The 19,233-nt window shown below is 46.2% G+C and overlaps 1 protein-coding gene across 9 annotated transcripts in view; it reads left to right on the forward strand.

Annotated features, from left to right (window-relative positions):
- The window catches only part of scrib (scribble planar cell polarity protein), a 53,753-nt gene that overhangs the window by 16,822 nt on the left and 17,698 nt on the right, over positions 1–19,233 (forward strand). For 8 of the 9 annotated variants that reach the window (XM_068710049.1, XM_068710050.1, XM_068710051.1 and 5 more), the window contains exons 2-26: positions 1,507–1,624; positions 2,708–2,786; positions 3,329–3,418; positions 4,049–4,105; positions 4,437–4,500; positions 5,306–5,380; positions 5,583–5,727; positions 6,535–6,653; positions 6,804–7,003; positions 7,503–7,669; positions 7,850–7,980; positions 8,128–8,253; positions 8,434–8,619; positions 8,712–9,080; positions 10,773–10,835; positions 13,233–13,322; positions 13,406–13,483; positions 13,577–13,894; positions 15,176–15,256; positions 16,883–17,131; positions 17,553–17,663; positions 17,748–17,924; positions 18,013–18,129; positions 18,454–18,642; positions 18,756–18,875. In XM_068710049.1, coding sequence (XP_068566150.1) covers positions 1,507–1,624; positions 2,708–2,786; positions 3,329–3,418; positions 4,049–4,105; positions 4,437–4,500; positions 5,306–5,380; positions 5,583–5,727; positions 6,535–6,653; positions 6,804–7,003; positions 7,503–7,669; positions 7,850–7,980; positions 8,128–8,253; positions 8,434–8,619; positions 8,712–9,080; positions 10,773–10,835; positions 13,233–13,322; positions 13,406–13,483; positions 13,577–13,894; positions 15,176–15,256; positions 16,883–17,131; positions 17,553–17,663; positions 17,748–17,924; positions 18,013–18,129; positions 18,454–18,642; positions 18,756–18,875 — 3,519 coding nt within the window. Of the gene's footprint in view, positions 1–1,506; positions 1,625–2,707; positions 2,787–3,328; positions 3,419–4,048; positions 4,106–4,436; positions 4,501–5,305; positions 5,381–5,582; positions 5,728–6,534; positions 6,654–6,803; positions 7,004–7,502; positions 7,670–7,849; positions 7,981–8,127; positions 8,254–8,433; positions 8,620–8,711; positions 9,081–10,127; positions 10,701–10,772; positions 10,836–13,232; positions 13,323–13,405; positions 13,484–13,576; positions 13,895–15,175; positions 15,257–16,882; positions 17,132–17,552; positions 17,664–17,747; positions 17,925–18,012; positions 18,130–18,453; positions 18,643–18,755; positions 18,876–19,233 lie in introns of those variants that run through there. The other variant, XM_068710048.1, reaches the window with a different exon arrangement.

Genomic DNA, 19,233 nt, shown 5'->3' on the forward strand with positions numbered 1-19,233 from the left:
TTGCCTCCCCTCCTGGGGGCCACTTCCCACCTGGGCTTGGCCCTGGTCACATGGTTGTCCTCAGCTCCTGTTTCCTGTCACCTGATACCTGTCACCTGCTACTCAGAGAGCCAACACCCTCTTTGTCTCTCCCAGGCTTCCTTCCCTTCCTTTTCCCCCATTCATTCCACTCTCCTTCAGGATTCTGGTTTGAACTGCCAGTTACTTTTGATAATTGTGAAGCTCCTGACAAGCTCTGTCTTGCACTTCCAGCAAAGTCATTCTGGGAAAAGAAACTCCTGCTGCTGTAGCCACCTCGCTCCCCATCCAAACACAATGCACATAGCTAGTTAAGAGCAGGAGGTTCTCTGGTATCATGGAGCTGAACTGCAGCCTTCTTCTCTTTGTCAGCGTGATTGTAGAGGTTAGAAATTGTCTGGATTTTTCAGTTTGTTCTATTAATCGCCGTTGAAAACCACCCTTGTGCGTCAGTTACCAGAGTGCCTTGCTAAAAGCCAGAGGTTTAATTTGAATTAAGGTCGAGGCTCCGAGCTCGCAGACGTCTGTGTACCCTGTTTTGAGAAAGTATTCCTGAATAATGACTTCATACAAATAGAAAGCCACGAGTCAGCATACTTTCTCAGGAGTCTTCCTCCATCGACTGGCTCCTGCCGGAGCAGACAGTGGGTCCTCTGTGGGGCTGATTGAGGGGTTAATCGCTGCATAGTTTGGCCCGTTACTCCTGCTGCTCCCCGCCAGCCTGTCTTGTCTGTCCATCTTAACGGCAGATGACACACACACACACACACACACACACACACACACACACACACACACACACACACACACACACACACACACACACAGCTCTGCTGGCGGAGGAATGTTTCTGAGCGCGGTCCGGTCCAACAACCAGGCTCTTGTGAAAGCTCTTGGCACGGCCTCAGCGCTCTCCTCGGCTCTCCCATCGAGAGCCACTTTGTTTGGTTACCGTTGCCATGATGAGGAGGAGTTTTTTGGGGAATATGATAATGGCATGTTTTTTAAGAAAACGGCCCGGTGTTGTGTTCTTGTTAGGCAGACAGAAGTTTATGCAACATGTAAAACACTAATTACATTAATCTTAATATATCAGGTTTAAACCGTTACTAATACACTGCTTTATGCCCACTTTTGGTCTAAAAATTATCATTAATGCGTAAATTATCAGTTGATTCATTGATAAGTTGACTGACAGCAAGTATTTTGAAAATTGTTTCATCATTAAAGCTGTTCTTCAAGCAAAGATGTCAATCATTTACAGGTTTGAGTTTCTCAAATTTAAGGATCTGCTGCTATTTTTCAGGTTTTGGGCTGTAGGTCTGCAAAAAAGGCAGTTTGAATATTTCGTTTAGGGCCCAGAGACCTTGAACTTGAAAATAATTGTTGGTATTTGCAGCGCGTTTATAGTTTTGATGGCATTAGAAACTAAATGTGATTGTTAAACGTGTTCTGTTGTGATTGACGTGCTGTCTTGCGTCTCCACAGCCTTTCTTCAGACTACTGAACCTACGGAAGCTCGGCCTGAGTGACAATGAGATCCAGAGACTCCCTCCTGAGGTGGCCAACTTCATGCAGCTGGTGGAGCTGGACATCTCCAGAAATGGTACGCGAACACATTCACAAGTTCACGTTGTCAGTTCTCATTGTAAGACCACCCATTGACACACAATACCTTTAATGACACTGTGGTGTTAAGCACCATGATGCAGCCAGAAGTAATACTTCACACATGAGACTTATGGTGAAAGCTGTAACACACACACACACACACACACACACACACACACACCCACACACACACACCCACACACCTTGCCCTCTCTGTGTCATTGCATGCTGCACATAAATAACACTGATGCTCAGAGGCAGGAAGGGCATACACGGTAGATGACGGTAGACATCTGCTCTGCTACGCGCTGCATCCAGTGCTGTGGGAGCAGTGTGCAGCGGCCTGTGAGGACCTTTCCCCATCTGTCTGCCTGTCTGCCTGCTCCTGCTGCAGAGAGACACTGAGCCACATAGGCTGCACCTGCAGCACCCAGAGGAAGAAGTGCTTCACCTGGTCAGGACAGTAATCCAGATATCTTCTTGTGTATGTCTGGGAAGCTCTAACTTTAGCTCAATTCCAGTTCCCACTATCAAATAGATCATAAAGAAATGCAAGCATTATTTTTAGGATTTCAGCAGCATGCAGCTGAATGAACTGCCTCTCAGCGCGACTTCTTCTATGTTTTTTTGCTTTGCTGGCTGATTTTTTTTCCGACACCAAATCCAGTCTGCAGTGTTTGAAAATGAGGTGGGACAGAACAGAACAGAGGCGAACTAGATAAACAGCTCCATAATCAACCATTTTTACAACGCATGGGTACAGCACCCTGTAAAGACTGAAGCAACAGCTGACGTGCATTACAGAGGCTGGGATCCAATGAGCTTCATTATGAATGAAATGGCTATAAATGTGTGATTGCTCTGCAAATGTTATATGATGGGAGGAAGATGAAGATCACCAACTTCCACCTCTTTCTATCTCAGTTTTCCTTTCCTCCTCTTGGCCATCTGGTTGTGATTATGAGGAATTTAAAATGATTCGGTCCATAGGATACGACCCCCCCCCCCCCGCTCTAAATCTGCGTGTCCATGCTGCTGATGCCCGTCTCCCCCCCACACCTCCTCTTTTCTCCTGCAGACATTCCTGAGATCCCCGAGAGCATTAAGTTTTGCAAGGCCCTGGAGATCGCAGACTTCAGTGGGAACCCACTGTCCAGGTAAGAGAGTGGGGAACGGCCGAGCGCTCGTTTCACCGTCGCTGTGAGAAAACATGATGTTTGCACAGGTGCAAAAAAAAGAAAGAAAGAGGAAGCACGATAAGTGTCGTCTTTGTGCTCTAATTACTCTTTCCTATTTTAAATATGCAGTGGAACATGTTTGTGTACTTGAACGAATGCCTGGAGGAGATCATGCTTTTGTGTGACAATGTTCTTCCCGACCCAACAAGGTTGCGTATGAGACGAGTGTCGGGTTAATCTAACCGGGATGCTAGTTCATCTCTATTGCATTCCTCCATGAAGTCTCTGCTGCGCTGCTTTCTTCTTACATATTGCCACATCAGTGATGTCTAAGTTGCCGTTTCACCTTTTAACTTCCTCCAATGGAAAAGCAATGAGACGACTTTGATGCTGAATACTTTAGCAGATGGGAATATGTAAAGGGCCAATAGGTGAGTGTGAGTTAAGTGATCCCACGTGAAGTACAACACAACACTAAGAGTCCGTCTCTCCCCTGTCTTCTCTCCCGTCTCGTGCTTCAGATTGCCGGATGGTTTCACTCAGCTCCGAGCGCTGGCTCACTTGGCACTCAACGACGTCTCGTTGCAGACGTTGCCCAACGACATTGGAAAGTATGTACATGTGGACATAGTGGATCATTTCAAAGGGTTAAAACGTGTTCTTCTTGTGATTGAAAATGTACGATTTTAATCTTTAAAAACAACTATTCACTGTTAACAAAAACATTTATCACATTAACTTTGCAACTCTGCTCTCAAGGAGTGAACGATAAACAATTTGAAAGCGCTACCTTGTAAGAAAACATATAGCAATAGATTATTTGACAATAAAAAAGCGTTTTGTTGCAGCCCTAATTGTGAATACTGTTCCATCAGAAACTGTTCGAAAGATTACCACCACAGTGGTCCCCGTTGCCAGACTGATGGCCCTCTACTCAGTTAGACCCTCGATGCATTAGGGTCTGAGTAGGTTTTCAAGGAGTCTAGTCCTGTTGCCCAGTGGGCTGTGAGGCAGCCGCCGTCTGGGCTCTTGGCCACTGCTGTGCTCAGACAGATGGAGGAGCCCCTCTCCATGCCAGGCAGCCCGGTCCAACAGACCTGCCATCTGACTAACCAACATGCCTCTCCTCTCTCCCCTCTCTCTCTCTCTTACTCCCCCACCCTTCTCTCGCCACCTGCCAACTCTTGCCCCTCTTTCTCTTTCACTTGCCTCATTTTCGCCGCCACTCTTCCTTTTTACAGCCTGGCCAACCTGGTGACGTTGGAGCTCCGGGAGAACCTGCTGAAGTCTCTGCCAACGTAAGTGTCACCTCCCTCCGGCGTACATGTGCGGGCCTCGGCCTCTTCTCTAGTTCCCCACCGTCTCCATCAAGCACGATACGTGCAATACTCTCACAATGCATGAGGATTTGTGCTTAGAGCCTTTCTCACCTACACACTCAGTAGTTTTAGGAAAGATTTATTGTAGTGTGTAAGAACATGATGGAAACTACAAGCAACCTGTAGCGAGGTAGGTTTAAAAACATTCTTGGCATATGTCGCTACATGTGAATGAATGGTGTGTTGTTATAGTCTGCTCTGCTCTTTGTTCTTTGACTTACTGCGTGTGCTATTTTGTGTTTGTATTCAGGTCGCTCTCTTTCCTGGTCAAACTGGAACAGCTGGACCTGGGCAGCAATGAACTGGAAGTTTTGGTAATTCATCAAATCCTCCCCTTTAAACCATATGATATACTACAGTATATACTGCAGAAGATAATTAATTCTGCTGTTCAGTACTCAAAAACTGTCAGTTGTGCCTTTTAAGATAATCTACGTTTGAACTGCCAGGGCAGCGCGCACACACACACACACACACACACACACACACACACACACTGACATGTTTCACAAATCTGCTCCTCACAGTAATTATGATCCAAACCACATGTTGACTTCGCCAAACGCAGCAGAGCTGGTCTGTCAGACCCGAGGCCCTGTGTGCACTATACCTCACAGTGAGCTGCTTTAGGCATGGCAACGCCCACCATGTGTCAGAGGACGGTAAACAATCACCTGACAAGGGCGGAGACTGAGCAAACACTGAACTCATGATGAAACTTTGGCTGCCATAAAACACTGCTTCACTGACTTTATTGCTTTAATTTAATTTATCAATTGGACTTCAAATAGATGCAATTTTGGGAGAAATAAGCTCAGGGAGCCCAGGATTGCTAACAAATACTGAATGGTTCACTGAGACTATTTTGGAGCTTCAATTAATGTAAGATCCCAAAGAGAATTACTGCATTTATAGATCAAGTTTCTTGACGTTACTGATCTCTTTCAATCAGATAAATTTAGATGAAAAGTGTTTTCAAATGGAACCGATTCACTCACTGTTGCATGTGTTGATTAGAACATGCAGTTCATCACTTGACCCTTGAAACATTAACAACAATAACCAAATGTTCTCCTCCTCTCCTTCCTCTCCTCCTCTCTGCTTCGTCCCATCTCTTAGCCGGACACCCTCGGTGCTCTCCCCAACCTGAGGGAGCTATGGCTGGACCGCAACCAGTTGTCCTCATTACCACCAGTAAGTACAGTTAAATGTAAATGTTATTTTTAAAGATGACCTTTTGCAAGAACTCTGCACTTATTTCTTTATGAAACTACATCACACATATGCAGAATTAACCCCCACGAGCACATTTCTCCTCCTTGTTTGTGCGGTGCAGGTAATGGTTGTATTGGGCCTCCGTGACTCACTCCAAGTGGTATTTATCGTGTGTTTGCAGGAGCTGGGGAACCTCCGGAGACTGGTGTGTCTGGATGTGTCTGAGAATCGTCTGGAGGAGCTTCCCTCAGAGCTTAACGGCCTCCTGGCTCTCACCGACCTGCTGCTCACACAGAACCTGCTGGAGGTCGTCCCAGACAGCATAGGTGAAATACCACAAGGGGGAAAGAGAGAGAAAGATTCTCTCAGCGGGGCTTCAGACCGTAGATAGTGTTGATGGGGGGGGGGGGTATGTTGTTTAAGGTACCAGTTAGACATGAAGCGTGATCCAGGAAGTCCAGTTTGAGTAACAGATTACTGCATCTTAGGCCTTATCAGACGGCAAAACAATGCACAATGGTTTGTAAATCTCACAGGCAGATGTTGGAAAGTTATAACGGCAGAAACTATTTCGTCTTTTGTCCCAGTGGTTGAGAGGTAAACAGAAGACATGTGGTGTTCACATTACAAAGTAGTCCACCAGAAATGTACGCTTACATGAATACATGTGTACTTAATTTGCCAACACGGTGACTTTCTAGATGTTGTCTTGCGTTGAGGTTCATCTCCCGTTGGGACCATCCTCACAGCTCAGAACCCCAAGAACATGTCATTATAGAATAGTGTCTGACGTTTCTCAAACTGCGAGACAGAATAAGGCCAACATTAGTTGATGTGAAAGAACCCCAATGATTTGGGAAAGTTTGCCATCTAGTAAGGCAGCGCTACATGAAGTAGACACTGCAGCAGGCCCACCGCAGACAGTACTCTGTTAAATAAGAACAGCACTGCCCTCTGCTGGAAAACTACAGCCAGTGAAGATAGACACAGGCAATACCAACGGCTCTGTTTATCTATTTTCATCTGAATCTATTCCAGAGCATGGGTCCATGATAAAAACAATGTCACATCGAGTGGTGTCTTATTGCAACACTTTGTGAAAAACAGCATTGTGTTTTGTGTCTGTTGTCCAGGCTGTCTGAAGCAGCTGTCCATCCTGAAGGTGGACCAGAACAGACTGACCCACCTGACTGATTCAATAGGCGAGTGTGAAAACCTCACAGAACTCGTCTTGACAGAGAACCTTTTACAGGTAGGGAGCTTCAAACCACTTACAGAAGCCTCACACTGACCCACTTGGGATCCCTTTTAATACCTTTTAAGTCCAATTAACAGCCATTATTAAGGTGCATTAGAATTTCCCCCGAAAAATATGAATGACTTCTCTCTCCCTCCCTCAAAGTCACTTCCTCGCTCGCTGGGCAAGCTGAAGAAGCTGACCAACCTGAATGTAGATCGCAACCATTTGGGCGGCGTGCCCAAAGAGCTGGGCGGCTGTGCCAGCCTCAACGTCCTCTCACTGAGAGACAACCAGCTGGCCAAGCTGCCCGCTGAGCTTGCAGATGCCACCGAGCTGCATGTGCTAGATGTGGCTGGAAACAGGTAAACCCTCACTTACCCTCACCTCGAGCTGTAAACCTCGAGCTGTGCTCAGGTCAAAGATTTCATTAGAATGCTTTTAGCGTTTCCCGCATCCTGCAGAGACGTTGCTCCTCTGATTTTGCCCTTTTAATGTGACCAGGAGCAAACAATATAACCTCGTGTAGATGTATTTTCAAGGCTGTGGTGCTAAATCATGGGAAAATATGCATCGGAAAAACCTTAATCAAATGCATCATTGTAAAAGTCATTAGTCATTTTCAGAAAGTTCTAGAGGGAGTAAGGGCTCTGCAGGAATATGAAGGTTATCCCTGTAATTATTTCTCTCTGTGAGCACCAACGTCCCTATGAATGCATCCAATTATAGAGTTTCTTTGAACTCTTAACTTTCAGAGAGTTGTTGTGATCGCTAATTCAACTATTTAAGATTATAGAAGTATCATCTGGATGCCATTTTGTTTTACTCGGTTGTGGCTCATCCCTCTTCCCTTCTTTGGTCCAGATTACAGAACCTGCCTTTTGCCCTGACAAACCTCAATCTCAAGGCCATGTGGCTCGCAGAGAACCAGTCACAGCCAATGCTCAAGTTCCAGACGGAGGATGATGAGCACACAGGAGAGAAGGTGCTGACCTGCTATTTACTGCCCCAGCAGCCTTCTCCAAGCCTGGGTGAGTAGCAGCTAGTTCATGCTCATTAGACATGTGAAAGGATGAGTCGTTCCAGTGTGTAAGACATTTAAATCTAACTTCATCATAGAATGATTGTGAGACTTTACTGTTCAATGGACAGCTCCAAGAACATCAACTCAGTTTGACGTCTTTCTGTCCTTTTTCCTTCATGACCCACAGAGAACTTGCTGCAGAACAGTGTGGATGACAGCTGGACAGACAGCAACCTGAACCGAGTGTCGGTCATTCAGTTCCAGGAAGAGACCAAAGCCGAGGAGGAGGACGATGACGAGGCTGCTGCGGAGCGCAGAGTGAGGAACACAACAATACAGCGGCACTGAATGTCCTCTCCGTGTCCTTCTGCTCACATCACTACTATCAGCACTGACATTGAGTGTAAACGTAGCTCTATACTAATGCACATTTGTTGTCTAATTCATGCTTTTTCTTTGTTCCAGGGTCTTCAGCGCAGAGCCACACCACACCCTAGTGAGCTGAAGGTGATGAAGAAGGTGATAGAGGAGAGGAGGAATGAAGCGTACACATCCAGACCTGATGGAGAAGAAGAGTCCCCTGACCAACAGGTACATCCATCATACTGTGTAATGATTATCAGTCAGTTAACATTTTGAGATGTATTTATGTTGTAGTAATTGATCTGGCTCGTGACATAAATCATCCGCTGTTGTAGGAAGTAGTCAAAAGGCAGTTTTTCACTGGTGCACTTGATCGTGAATGAATCAAAGGGCTGCTTTTGGTTTTAGGAGAAACGGCTCAGTGACCTGTCCAACCAGAGCCGTGACTCCCAGGTGTCCAATAGCACTCTGTCGGCCACTTCCCACGAGGGCCGACAGAATGTGACCGCGGCCTCGCAGAGGGAGGACCTCGTAGACGGCCACTACCCTCAGGATGAGGAGGAGCTGGATGAGATGGAGGTGGAATACATTGAGGTGAATGTTTAAATTATCCATAACACTGTTATGTTGTATGTTATTTCCCCAATTGATCTCTGTGATTAACTAATTAGACCTCTGTTCTCCAGCCCTCTGTGCACTTTGCAGAGGAGCCCATCATCCGCGGTTTGGATGAGGACGACGATGAGGACGGTGAGAGGAGCGACGAGGAAGAGAGGCCGGTTATTCCCTACGAGAAGCAGCGTCTGATCAGAAAGGACACGCCGCACTACAAGAAGCACTTCAAGATCAACAAGCTGCCCAAACCCGAGGCGGTGGCAGCGCTGCTGCAGGGCTTCAACCCCGAGGGCCTGAACTCTCCGACGCAGGCCGCTGAGAACGAGCACGACGAAGAGGAAGAGGAAGAGGAAGAGCAGAGTTTACGCACCCCTCAACACCATCACAGGATGGAGGAGCTCGAAGACAGCCGGCTCCAGGTCAACTCCAGTCAAGTGAAGGTAAAGGAGAGATCCCGCCACTGGAAGAGTGCAGTTAAGGAATGTAGAGCTGGGTAGAATCTGTTGCAGATACTAAGTAGAAAAACATTTGAACACATGTAGAACTCTAGTAGTGCAGGACATGCAGCATACAGAAAGGTCACACACCAAGTCAGTTAATTAGCTTATGTTATGCTTAATCTTTCCGTTCATGTTGGACGAATATATTTAAACTGAATATATTGTTTTGCTTGCTCATTGCATCTATGCCGACACTTAATACTGAATGCATAGAGCGCTCCTGCTACCTTGCAAGATGCATTCAGTTTGGAGTGGGCTGCCAGCATATATTAAGGATGTGGCGTTGCATGCTGGGTCATTATGGAGATGAAGACGTCTACCCTTGGCCTGTAGATCAAGGGCAGTGTTCTTCTCAGGAGTTGAAAACAGTCTCACAACTTTGCTGATAATACTTCACCTCACATCATTTAGATTTGACTTGCAACAATCTACAAACATTGTCTCATGCTTGGAGACAAATTGGTGAGATTCACTCCAAACCGTTGTGATTCCACATGGCAGAGCCTCTTTATTGGTCTTTATTTACGCACAACTAACATACCAGATATGAATTCTTTGATTTCAAATGATAACGTTGCCTTCACACAAGCAGCTGCAGGCTTTTCTTGCACACCACTGGCCCAGTTAACCTCTCACCATATTATCAGCCATCTCCTGGTTTTACTTGAGTAATGACATTCTCACACTCTCTTCTTGTAACAGTGTGTGTGTGTGTGTGTGTGTGTGTGTGTGTGTGTGTGTGTGTGTGTGTGTGTGTGTGTGCGCGTGTGTGCGCGTGCGCTTGTACATATTAACGGGTGATGAGTGAAGTCCGCTCCGGTGCCGCTTATGAAAATGAATCTTAAGGAGACTTGATGAAGTAGTTTTTGATCTATCATGCTGATTCTAGGGATTATTATTTTAACACTGTGATCAAACATCATCATCTCACCGAATCTGTTTTGTGTGCGCTTGTGAATGTGGGTCCGATTGTGTGGCTGACCTCAGACCAACCAGAACATGTATGGGCAGAGCTGGAATGTGAAATCCAACGATCCTTGTTTGTGTCACATCATGGTAATAGTCTCTTTTTATGGGATGTTTAAATTATTGTAGAGAGTAAGATTCTTCATTGTTCTTCAAAATCAGATTTATGATTGCGCTGATTTTCTAAGATCTTGTAGATATCTTTGTGGCTGGAAGTGTAAAAGCATGAACAGTTTTAGGTTTGCTGTCTGAAGTTCAGCTTGGCTCCTGGAGGAATGTGCTTTCTGTGGTGCGGAGGCTGGGCTCACTGTTACTCTCTCTACGCTGTGTGCTTTGCACTGTAGCTCGGCTCCTTGGTTCTTGTCTTTCCGTCTCTGCCTGTATTTGCTTCTGGTGGCTGGGGAGTGCGTGGTGGATTACTTCTGCTTCAAGGTGCACCTGAAAGTCTCCACAGCCTGCAAGCAGACAGTTGAGTGTTTGGTGAAGTCAATGGAAAGTGTGAGAAAGGAGTTTTTTTCTTTTTGGTGTGTGTGTGTGTGTGTGTGTGTGTGTGTGTGTGTGTGTGTGTGTGTGTGTGTGTGTGTGTGTGTGTGTGTGTGTGTATGAGCATATTTTTATTTTGGCCTGACTAATCCGCATGCCTCTCGCTGGTTCCTGTCCTAACAGGGGGTGTCATTTGATCAAGTCAATAATCTGCTGATTGAACCTGCTCGAATTGAGGAGGAAGAGGTCTGTACATACTCTTTCCCGTCCAGTCTGTCTCTCTGTGTCCCTGACTCACCCACTCATTCACCTATATTCAGAGGGGGAGGAAGTTCCCACAGAAATCCACGGTTAACCCAAGCCAATCACTAGGGACCCCCTAACCACTACTCATCTCTGAGACGACCGGTGTGGCAGAACCTGAATGCAGGAATGAAGTAGTCACGGTTCATTACATTTATTGTTTTCTTCACACATTGTGGGAGTAAACGTGCAATGAGGTTCCACTGTGTTTGAGTGCATTCTGGGTAATTAGCTCTCCAGCCATTGACAAATTGTTCAGCTGCATCCATGTGTGTAAACGGCTTCAGATAAAGGTGGAGTCAGCGATTCTAATCTAAAACGCTTCAGCGGATATTTCCTCATGGTGCGCTAGCTGTCCAGGGTTCATATTCAAACATAAACTGAACCACACAACACTGTTCCAGCCAATCGGCAGCAGAGTTGATGCTGATGCAGTGAACGGGGGAAAGGCCACGGATGATTAAAGACAAACACAGTGGGAGTGAGTGGGACGGTATTTGTTCAGGTGTTGAGTTCAAATATCAACAATCTTTCTTTCGAGTCGCTGACCCCTCTAATACTATTTGATGCACTTTGTCCTCTTTTTAACTGACTCCAAGCCAGTGAGGGGAGCATTAACTAACTATCTGCTGCACACACGCTAACTGATTCTGAACATGCAGCTCCCTCATGGCACAGAAATCAGAAATCTCTATAAAGAGATATTTTCATAAGAATGCATAATCTGTAGGCAACTGGACACGATTGTGGTTATCTGAAGCGTTCTGTGTTCAGTTTGTAGTCAGAGTAGTATTGACCAATCACGATCGAGCGGATTAGTTTTTATAGCTATTAAATCAACCGTTACCTGATAAAATCAACCGTTACCTGAGTTTAAATTGGCTTTTTGCGGTCATAGAAGTCGTCTCTCAACTCAAACTCCATTCTTGCGTCTCGAGTTGCTAATCAAATTTTAAACGATGACCAACCAACGAAAGAGGAAGTCCTGTATGGCTCCATCAAAACCACCCGAAATATTGGCCGAAATATTAGTAATTTGCCGGAAACCGCGACTTTCCCAAGTAATTATTAGTCCCCTGGATGCCCACAGTGGCAAAGCCCCGTCCAGCTCAAACGTTGACAGCAGACTCAGCAGTATGAGTCCCCGTCCAGCACCAGGTTCTGCCACACTGCGTCTCTGCCTCTCTACCTTTCCTCTGCTTCTGCTGCTTCGCTCCTGTTTCCTCCCCTGTCCACGCTGTGTCGCCCTGGAATGAATGGGCCGCTTCACCAGCTTCCTCCAGGTGCTTTTGTTTGGTGCACAGCAGGTCACTCCACCGCCGACCGGAGGACGAACTGCAGGCTGACGAAGACGGATGGGAGTTTAGTCTCATTTTCATACTGTAACGGCAACAAAGGAAGAAATAGACAGATGATTAGCAATGCAAAAATGTATTCATGTGCAAACAATGCTTTTTTTGCATGCTTTTGTTTATAGTGTTGTATGTATATGACTGCCCTCCTATGCTGTTTAGTCTTGGTGAAGTGTTCAGGGTTAAGTGTCATTTAGTAGCATGAACATGTTGTCTGCCAGTTAAGTATTTGTGAACTCAAAGATATTTGTATTTATGTCTGATTTGTTTGCTTAAGAAATGAATAATGTAATCTGATTACAACAAATGCTGGGGTATCTACACATCCAGGACAAGGCACACTCTCTTCATCTGTCACTCTTGACGTCTCCCTGTTTCCTTCCACCTGTCCCTCATCTGTCTGCACTCCTCCCCCCGTTTTGCATGGCTTGCAAGTACACAGAATATACACAGTCTGTTACGCCTTACTTAGTGGTCCCTCATCCCGTATGTACACAAGACACATTGTATGCTTCCAGTAAGGGCCTAGCTCCTTGAGTGCAACTGAAGAGGGCTTTAGAGGGTGTGTTTGTTCACTTTATGTCTGAAGTCAACTGTCAGTTAAGTGGTTACTGGTAGATTAACGTTATTGCTGTTTTCAATATACTGACAAAACCTACCAACTTAAAATGTCTTTTAAAGCTAAATTCAAGCTACAAATCATCCGACTTCCACTTAAAACTGACATTAGGCTCCGGACGGGTCAAAGTGTCTCTCCATCCATCACGTTGGCATGTTGACAGGGTGCGATAAGATTGACACCACCTTCTGGCAGAAGGAGGGAGGTCACCCATAACTTATATATCATAATAAATCTATGTTTATAAACTTAAATTATTTATAAAAGTAGCACCATTGTGGGCTCACCTCCCTGAATCTGTCCGGAGCGGAGTGGTGTCTGGAGGGTTTCACTAGTAGTTGTGCTGACTCCGCCCTCCTCAACTTGCAGCACAACCTGACCATCGTGCGACAAACTGGCGGCCTGGGAATCAGCATCGCCGGAGGGAAAGGATCCACACCTTACAAGGGGGATGATGAGGTGACGTGTGCTTTGAGTCTCGATACGTTGGAAAAAATCAGAAGCCAAAGATCATACTCGTTTATTTTTGTTTCTGTGTTCAGGGAATCTTCATCTCCAGAGTATCTGAAGAGGGTCCTGCAGCCAGAGCAGGTGTTAAAGTGGGAGACAAGCTCCTAGAGGTGAAGCATTCTCTATTTGCTTTATCCTTAGCATCATCTTTCTCTGTTTTACAGCATTACAAGTCAGTGGCTCTCTCTGTCTGTTCGTCTCAGGTGAATGGAGTGAACCTCCACGAAGCAGAACATCACACGGCGGTCGAAGCTCTTCGCAGCTCCGGCGCCACGGTCTCCATGTCGGTGCTGCGGGAACGAATGGTGGAGCCGGAGAACGCCATCACGACCACGCCGCTGAGGCCGGAGGACGACTACTTCCCGCGGGAGAGACGGAGCAGCGGCATCGCCTTCAACATGGAGCCGACTCCCAGCGGGCCTCACCAGCGGTTCTCCAGCTGCCTCATCCGAAACGACAAGGGACTGGGATTCAGCATCGCCGGGGGCAAAGGCTCCACGGCCTACCGCACGGCAGACACGGTGAGACACGCAGTCACAGCCGTCACTCCACCCCCGCTAAACACAGACGGAGATTTTCTAAGGACTATGAAGAACATCTTCTCTTATAAGAAGACCCTTTACATGCATTAAAAAGGCACTGTCCTATAATGGCAAGTTAAGCATTCAGAATATTTGAAGCTTTCCATCAAAAGCTTGAATCTGACAATTACATCCGATTGCAGTCTGTAGTCGATTGAGGTCATAAGTTTCAGTTAAAAGAGAAAGATGATACTGAGAGTATCTAAAGCTACAGATAAGATCTACCATTCAGTCATTAGTAATTGGTTTAAAGTTATGAAGTGAGGTCACTGTAGTGCAGCAACGTCTCGGTCAGAGATCCGTCTTTTAACATTGTCTATTCTAGCCGCAGCGTTTACATCTTCTCCAGGGAGACGGAGATATGAATAGCTGGCCCCGACACCTGATAGGTCCTCTCTAACTGGACGGGGCGAGCTGTATATTTGGGCGAAGTGCAATTGTGTGTTGGAGCTCGTGCAGCTCAACAAGCCCACAAAGAGGAAAGGACTCATAAACTTGTGATCTAGGCGGCTCTGACTGTAAGTCTCGCCTTTTTGAAAGCGGATGCAGCGACTCGCTCGGTCGTCGGTTGATCTGGTGCAGTAGCTCCTGCGTGTGTTTGCACATTTGGTTTAATGCAGAAAAAGAGTTCAGCTATGTTGTTGGTCGTTAAACTAATTGTGTAGAAATGTCTCAGGGGTCATGCTTTGTGCTGTAGAGTCCTAATGTGTGCTAATGAAAGACGATGCTGTTCATCAGCTGTAGTGTGTGTGTGTGTGTGTGTGTGTGTGTGTGTGTGTGTGTGTGTGTGTGTGTGTGTGTGTGTGTGTGTGTGTGTGTGTGTGTGTGTGTGTTTCTCTATGTGTACAACCTTATATCACAGTTTGTGCTGTTGTGGGCTGCTAATATCTCAGAATCCCTTCATTAATTACCTCTGGCACACTTTATATAGGTAGTTATTTGTGACTGAGTAACTCAGCTTGTGGACAGCTCACAGTTGGCTCACTGATTGCAGCCTGTTGCTCCAGACCCTTTTAAAACTGACCTTGTCTAATACGATACGCAGACCAGAGAGCTTTGTGGAATAACTAGGTAGCCTCTCTCACTTGTTACAGACACAGAATAATAGCAACGTCTCTTTTATACGTAGTTCTTAACTAGTGCACAGTAACTGTGAGTAATTTATCCACAAATGTACAAAAGAGTTTAAACGGTTGACGATGTTTCTTGTTTGTTTTTTAGGGAATCTACATCTCTCGGATTGCAGAAGGAGGAGCAGCACACAGAGAAGGCACGCTGCATGTGGGCGACAGGGTGATCTCTGTGAGTACGACTCCTCAACACCTCCTCCGTCCAGTGTGGACACAATGAGGCTTCCTCTACACTGTTTACATCCATGTTGGAATGGGAACCATTTTTCCTCCTTTAGCCATGATTACTAGGAGTGGAACCTACAATTCACAATTTCGTATGTCCCTCAGTTTTGGAGTCACGGTTTGGTTCAGCAGGGAGAAAGAAAGATAACAAATTATGACTGGGCTGGCTGAGGAACGTAGCCTGATAATGTACTGTTGTCAGCCGAGACAGAATACTACCGCAGTCCGCCTACTAACCCTACTCCAGAGTCTGTCCTCAGACGCAGATGATGCAGCGCTTTAGAGTTAAATAGTGCAGCATTTAGGCTCTCCATGCTCTTTAGTTTTCTGTGCCGATCACACTCCAAGCTTGGCTTTCTTTATCTTTGTCAGCACATCAGGCACTCTAGAGTTGCATGTTTTTTTTTCAAGCACACACACGTCACACAGTTTCACTGTAAACCAATGATTGGTGGTTCATTTTGATTCGTCCTGAGGTTCCTCCCCAAGTGTGCCAAATGTAAAAGTTCTCCTAATCTGTTTCTTTAATGACGTCCTTCTCTCTGCGAGTCCCAGAAAAGCTTCTTGAATCCTCTGGTTTATTTCCGGGTTCTCTCTCCGGCAGTTTTTCACCTCTCTTTCTTCTTCTGTGGATTTGTAGGTTGCCTCTGTTTCTCTCTTTCTTACGCTCTCTCCATCTGCATGCTCACTAATGTATTAAGTGCGTCTCCTTGCCTGCTTGGTGGTGGGTGTGGTGTTAGGGTGGAGTGGGCTGAGCCTGTATGTGGCAGCATATCGGCCGATGGTAAGAGCGGGTACTGTCGGGTCAGCGCTGACCTCTGCTTGTCACTTTTGACCAGAGGACCGTTAAAGACTGTGCATGCCTGAAAGCTTCCCCTAATCTAAACACCAACGAATGAATCAATGATTCTTTGACAGAGCTGCCTGCTTGCCTTTTTTGACTTAAGATCAAGATCTTTGGAGAAACGACACACTTCCACTTGTGTTTTAAGTAGACAAAGGCAAGGAGGAGTGGGAAGTGTTGAACCGATTACATTAAAAGTAGAGATGTACCGATTGATCGAAACACAAATCGAAGCTGATCCGCCATGACCGTTGACCAGCCGATCAGTGTTCTATTTAGTTGTAATTTATTCACACACATGCTAACGCAGTGAGCGGCTCTTCTGCCAACTATGGTTAAAATCGTCACGTCAGACTTTAAAGAAATCAGAATCAGAAGGACATCGCAATCAGTGCGTCTTAAAATAACAGAGAGCAGCACAAGCTAATGTCAGGAGACCTTTTGGGGAAACGATGGCATTGCTTGATAGTAGCTTGTCCCCCCCCTCCCTCTTCTCTCTGCCTGCTCCTGTTGCTCTGTACAGGCGTTGGCTTCTTCTTCAAATAACAGTACTCACTTCATTGAATTAGCATGTTAGATGTTGAATAGATCCGGTGTAGAATCTGAGACATGACGGCGGGATGCATTTGTTTTTTTTTAATGTTCATCATGTTGATGGCACATGTGGCCCGTTGTTGTCGGGAGCGTCGTGGTGGGCTGACACCCTCCGTGGTTGGTTTTACTGTCCAGATCAATGGTGTAGACATGACAGAGGCCAGGCATGACCAGGCAGTAGCGCTCCTTACCGGCACCTCCCCCACCATCTCCCTCCTGGTGGAGCGAGACCCGAATGCACCGGGGGGCTCTCCGGGTCAGTCCCGGGCACGAGCCCACTCCCCTCCGCCCCCAGAGCCCTCAGATTCACCAGACCAGGAGGAGGACGGCCTCAACCTGCAAGGGAACAACCTGAGCCGGATGGAGGACGAGTATCCCATCGAGGTGAGGCCTCCTAGTCACCACTTCAGTACTTAAATGTGTCTGATAGCTTTTAATCATGTTAGGCCATGCTGTAGAAGCCTCACCGAGGCATTCAGCCTTAATGTTTGTTTATTTGGCCCCTGCCTTATTCCTAATGCTGTCCAGTTCCAGAGAAGATGGTGCATGGTATGAAGGCTTGGTCCAATTTAAATAATGCTGTACTTTAGAGTGTAGCATTTCCAGTTTTTAATAATGCAAAGCTATAGCTGTTAACCTAATAGAGGCGTGTGCCTGTAGAGACACAGTACGTGCATGCAGTAGGTTGGTTTGGTTTTAATAGACATATAGATGTAGACATGACTGTAACCTGAGGTTTCATTTCCACTTGAAACATTTTCTAAATCTTTTGCGACAACGCGTCTTCCACCTGTAATCCTAACAGGAAGTGACCCTGCTGAAGTCAGGTGGTCCTCTAGGCCTGAGCATCGTGGGAGGCAGTGATCACGCCAGTCACCCGTTCGGCGTCAATGAACCTGGAGTGTTCATCTCAAAGGTGAGACTCAAAGGTCCAATTTTGTGGGGTTTTTTCCTCCTAAAATATGTGTTGTGTGTAATTTCCCACCCGTGTCATCATCAGGTGATTCCTCACGGTCTGGCATGTGAAAGTGGACTGCGTGTTGGGGACCGTATTTTAGAAGTGAACGCCATTGACCTGCGTCACGCGACGCACCAGGAGGCTGTGCGAGCGCTGCTGGCCAACAAGCAGGAGATCCGTATGTTAGTGCGGAGGGACCCTTCACCTCCTGGGATGCAGGTGAGGCCATCGACTCAAAAGAATATACAGATACTAACGTAAGCGTAGCGGAGGCAAACGCTGATGCGCTGTGTATACTTCATTGCAGGAAATTGTGATTCAGAAGCAGCCAGGGGAGAAGCTCGGCATCAGTATTCGTGGAGGAGCCAAGGGTCATGCAGGAAACCCCTTTGACCCCACAGATGAGGGCATCTTCATCTCCAAGGTTCTGAAATTATATACGATGTATGCATGTATGTATGTAATGCATTGCAATTCAATATTTCTTAAGGCTTTTTCACCACTTTTGAAGCAAATAGTATCTTCCTTTTAGCTTTAGATGCTGGTTGGATACAAAGAGTCTTGACTGCTCTCTGCAGAAGAATAAAACAATGCTGCTGAGCGAAAAGTGGTATTAAGTTTGACAAATTAAAGAAAAAGTTTTAAGAGGATATTGTAATATATGTTCCTGAACTACAGTTGTATTGTTAGGTTATCTCAGGCAGTGTTGGCCATCAACGTACTCATTCTTTGGTTGATATTTAAACAGGTGAGTTCGAGCGGTGCAGCAGCAAGAGACAGCCGCCTGCAGGTCGGGATGCGTATCCTGGAGGTGAACAACCACAGCCTGCTGGGGATGACGCACACGGAGGCAGTGCGGGTGCTTCGAGCTGTGGGAGACTCTCTGGTCATGCTGATGTGCGACGGCTTCGACCCACAAAAGGTGGCTGCCGTGGAGGTGAGACACCAGGAACAGGTTCATTTGGACAACATTGCCAGCAGTGTTGATGATATTTCACTCCGTTTTAGAAAGTGATTTCTAAACAACACTCTTTTTTGGTGCTTTTCCAGGCGTCTCCCGGCATCATTGCCAACCCATTTGCTTCTGGCATCGTCCGTAAGAACAGTATGGAAAGCATCTCTTCTATAGACCGAGACCTGAGCCCAGAGGAGATGGAAATCATGCAGAAGGTACACTACAGATTCTGCACTGTTTTTACACTCATCGTGTATCTTCACTGATGTATATCTTAGTCACCAAAGTAAACATTTAAAGCAGTTAAAGCTCGGGTAGGTAGCATTGGGAAAAAACAGCGAGACATTTTGATGGTGTTGCCCATTCTTTTTAGATGAAAGTAGCTAGCAGCACTCGCCCAGAAAGTCTAAATCCAGCGAGAAAGTTGCCAAGTCAGCAACACCGACAGCCCGTCCAGTCAGGCCTCCTTCCAAAGCCACTCCCCCAAAACTATCATCATGAAAGTAAACAATGAATATGGCTTTTGTAATGTTTCTGAATTTCCTTACCCACCCTAGCTTAAAGGTCAGGTTG

This window comes from Cebidichthys violaceus, unplaced genomic scaffold, assembly GCF_023349555.1.
Source record: "Cebidichthys violaceus isolate CVI_PGR_0920_01 unplaced genomic scaffold, fCebVio1.0.p SCAF_15, whole genome shotgun sequence".
Lineage (NCBI taxonomy): Eukaryota > Metazoa > Chordata > Actinopteri > Perciformes > Stichaeidae > Cebidichthys > Cebidichthys violaceus.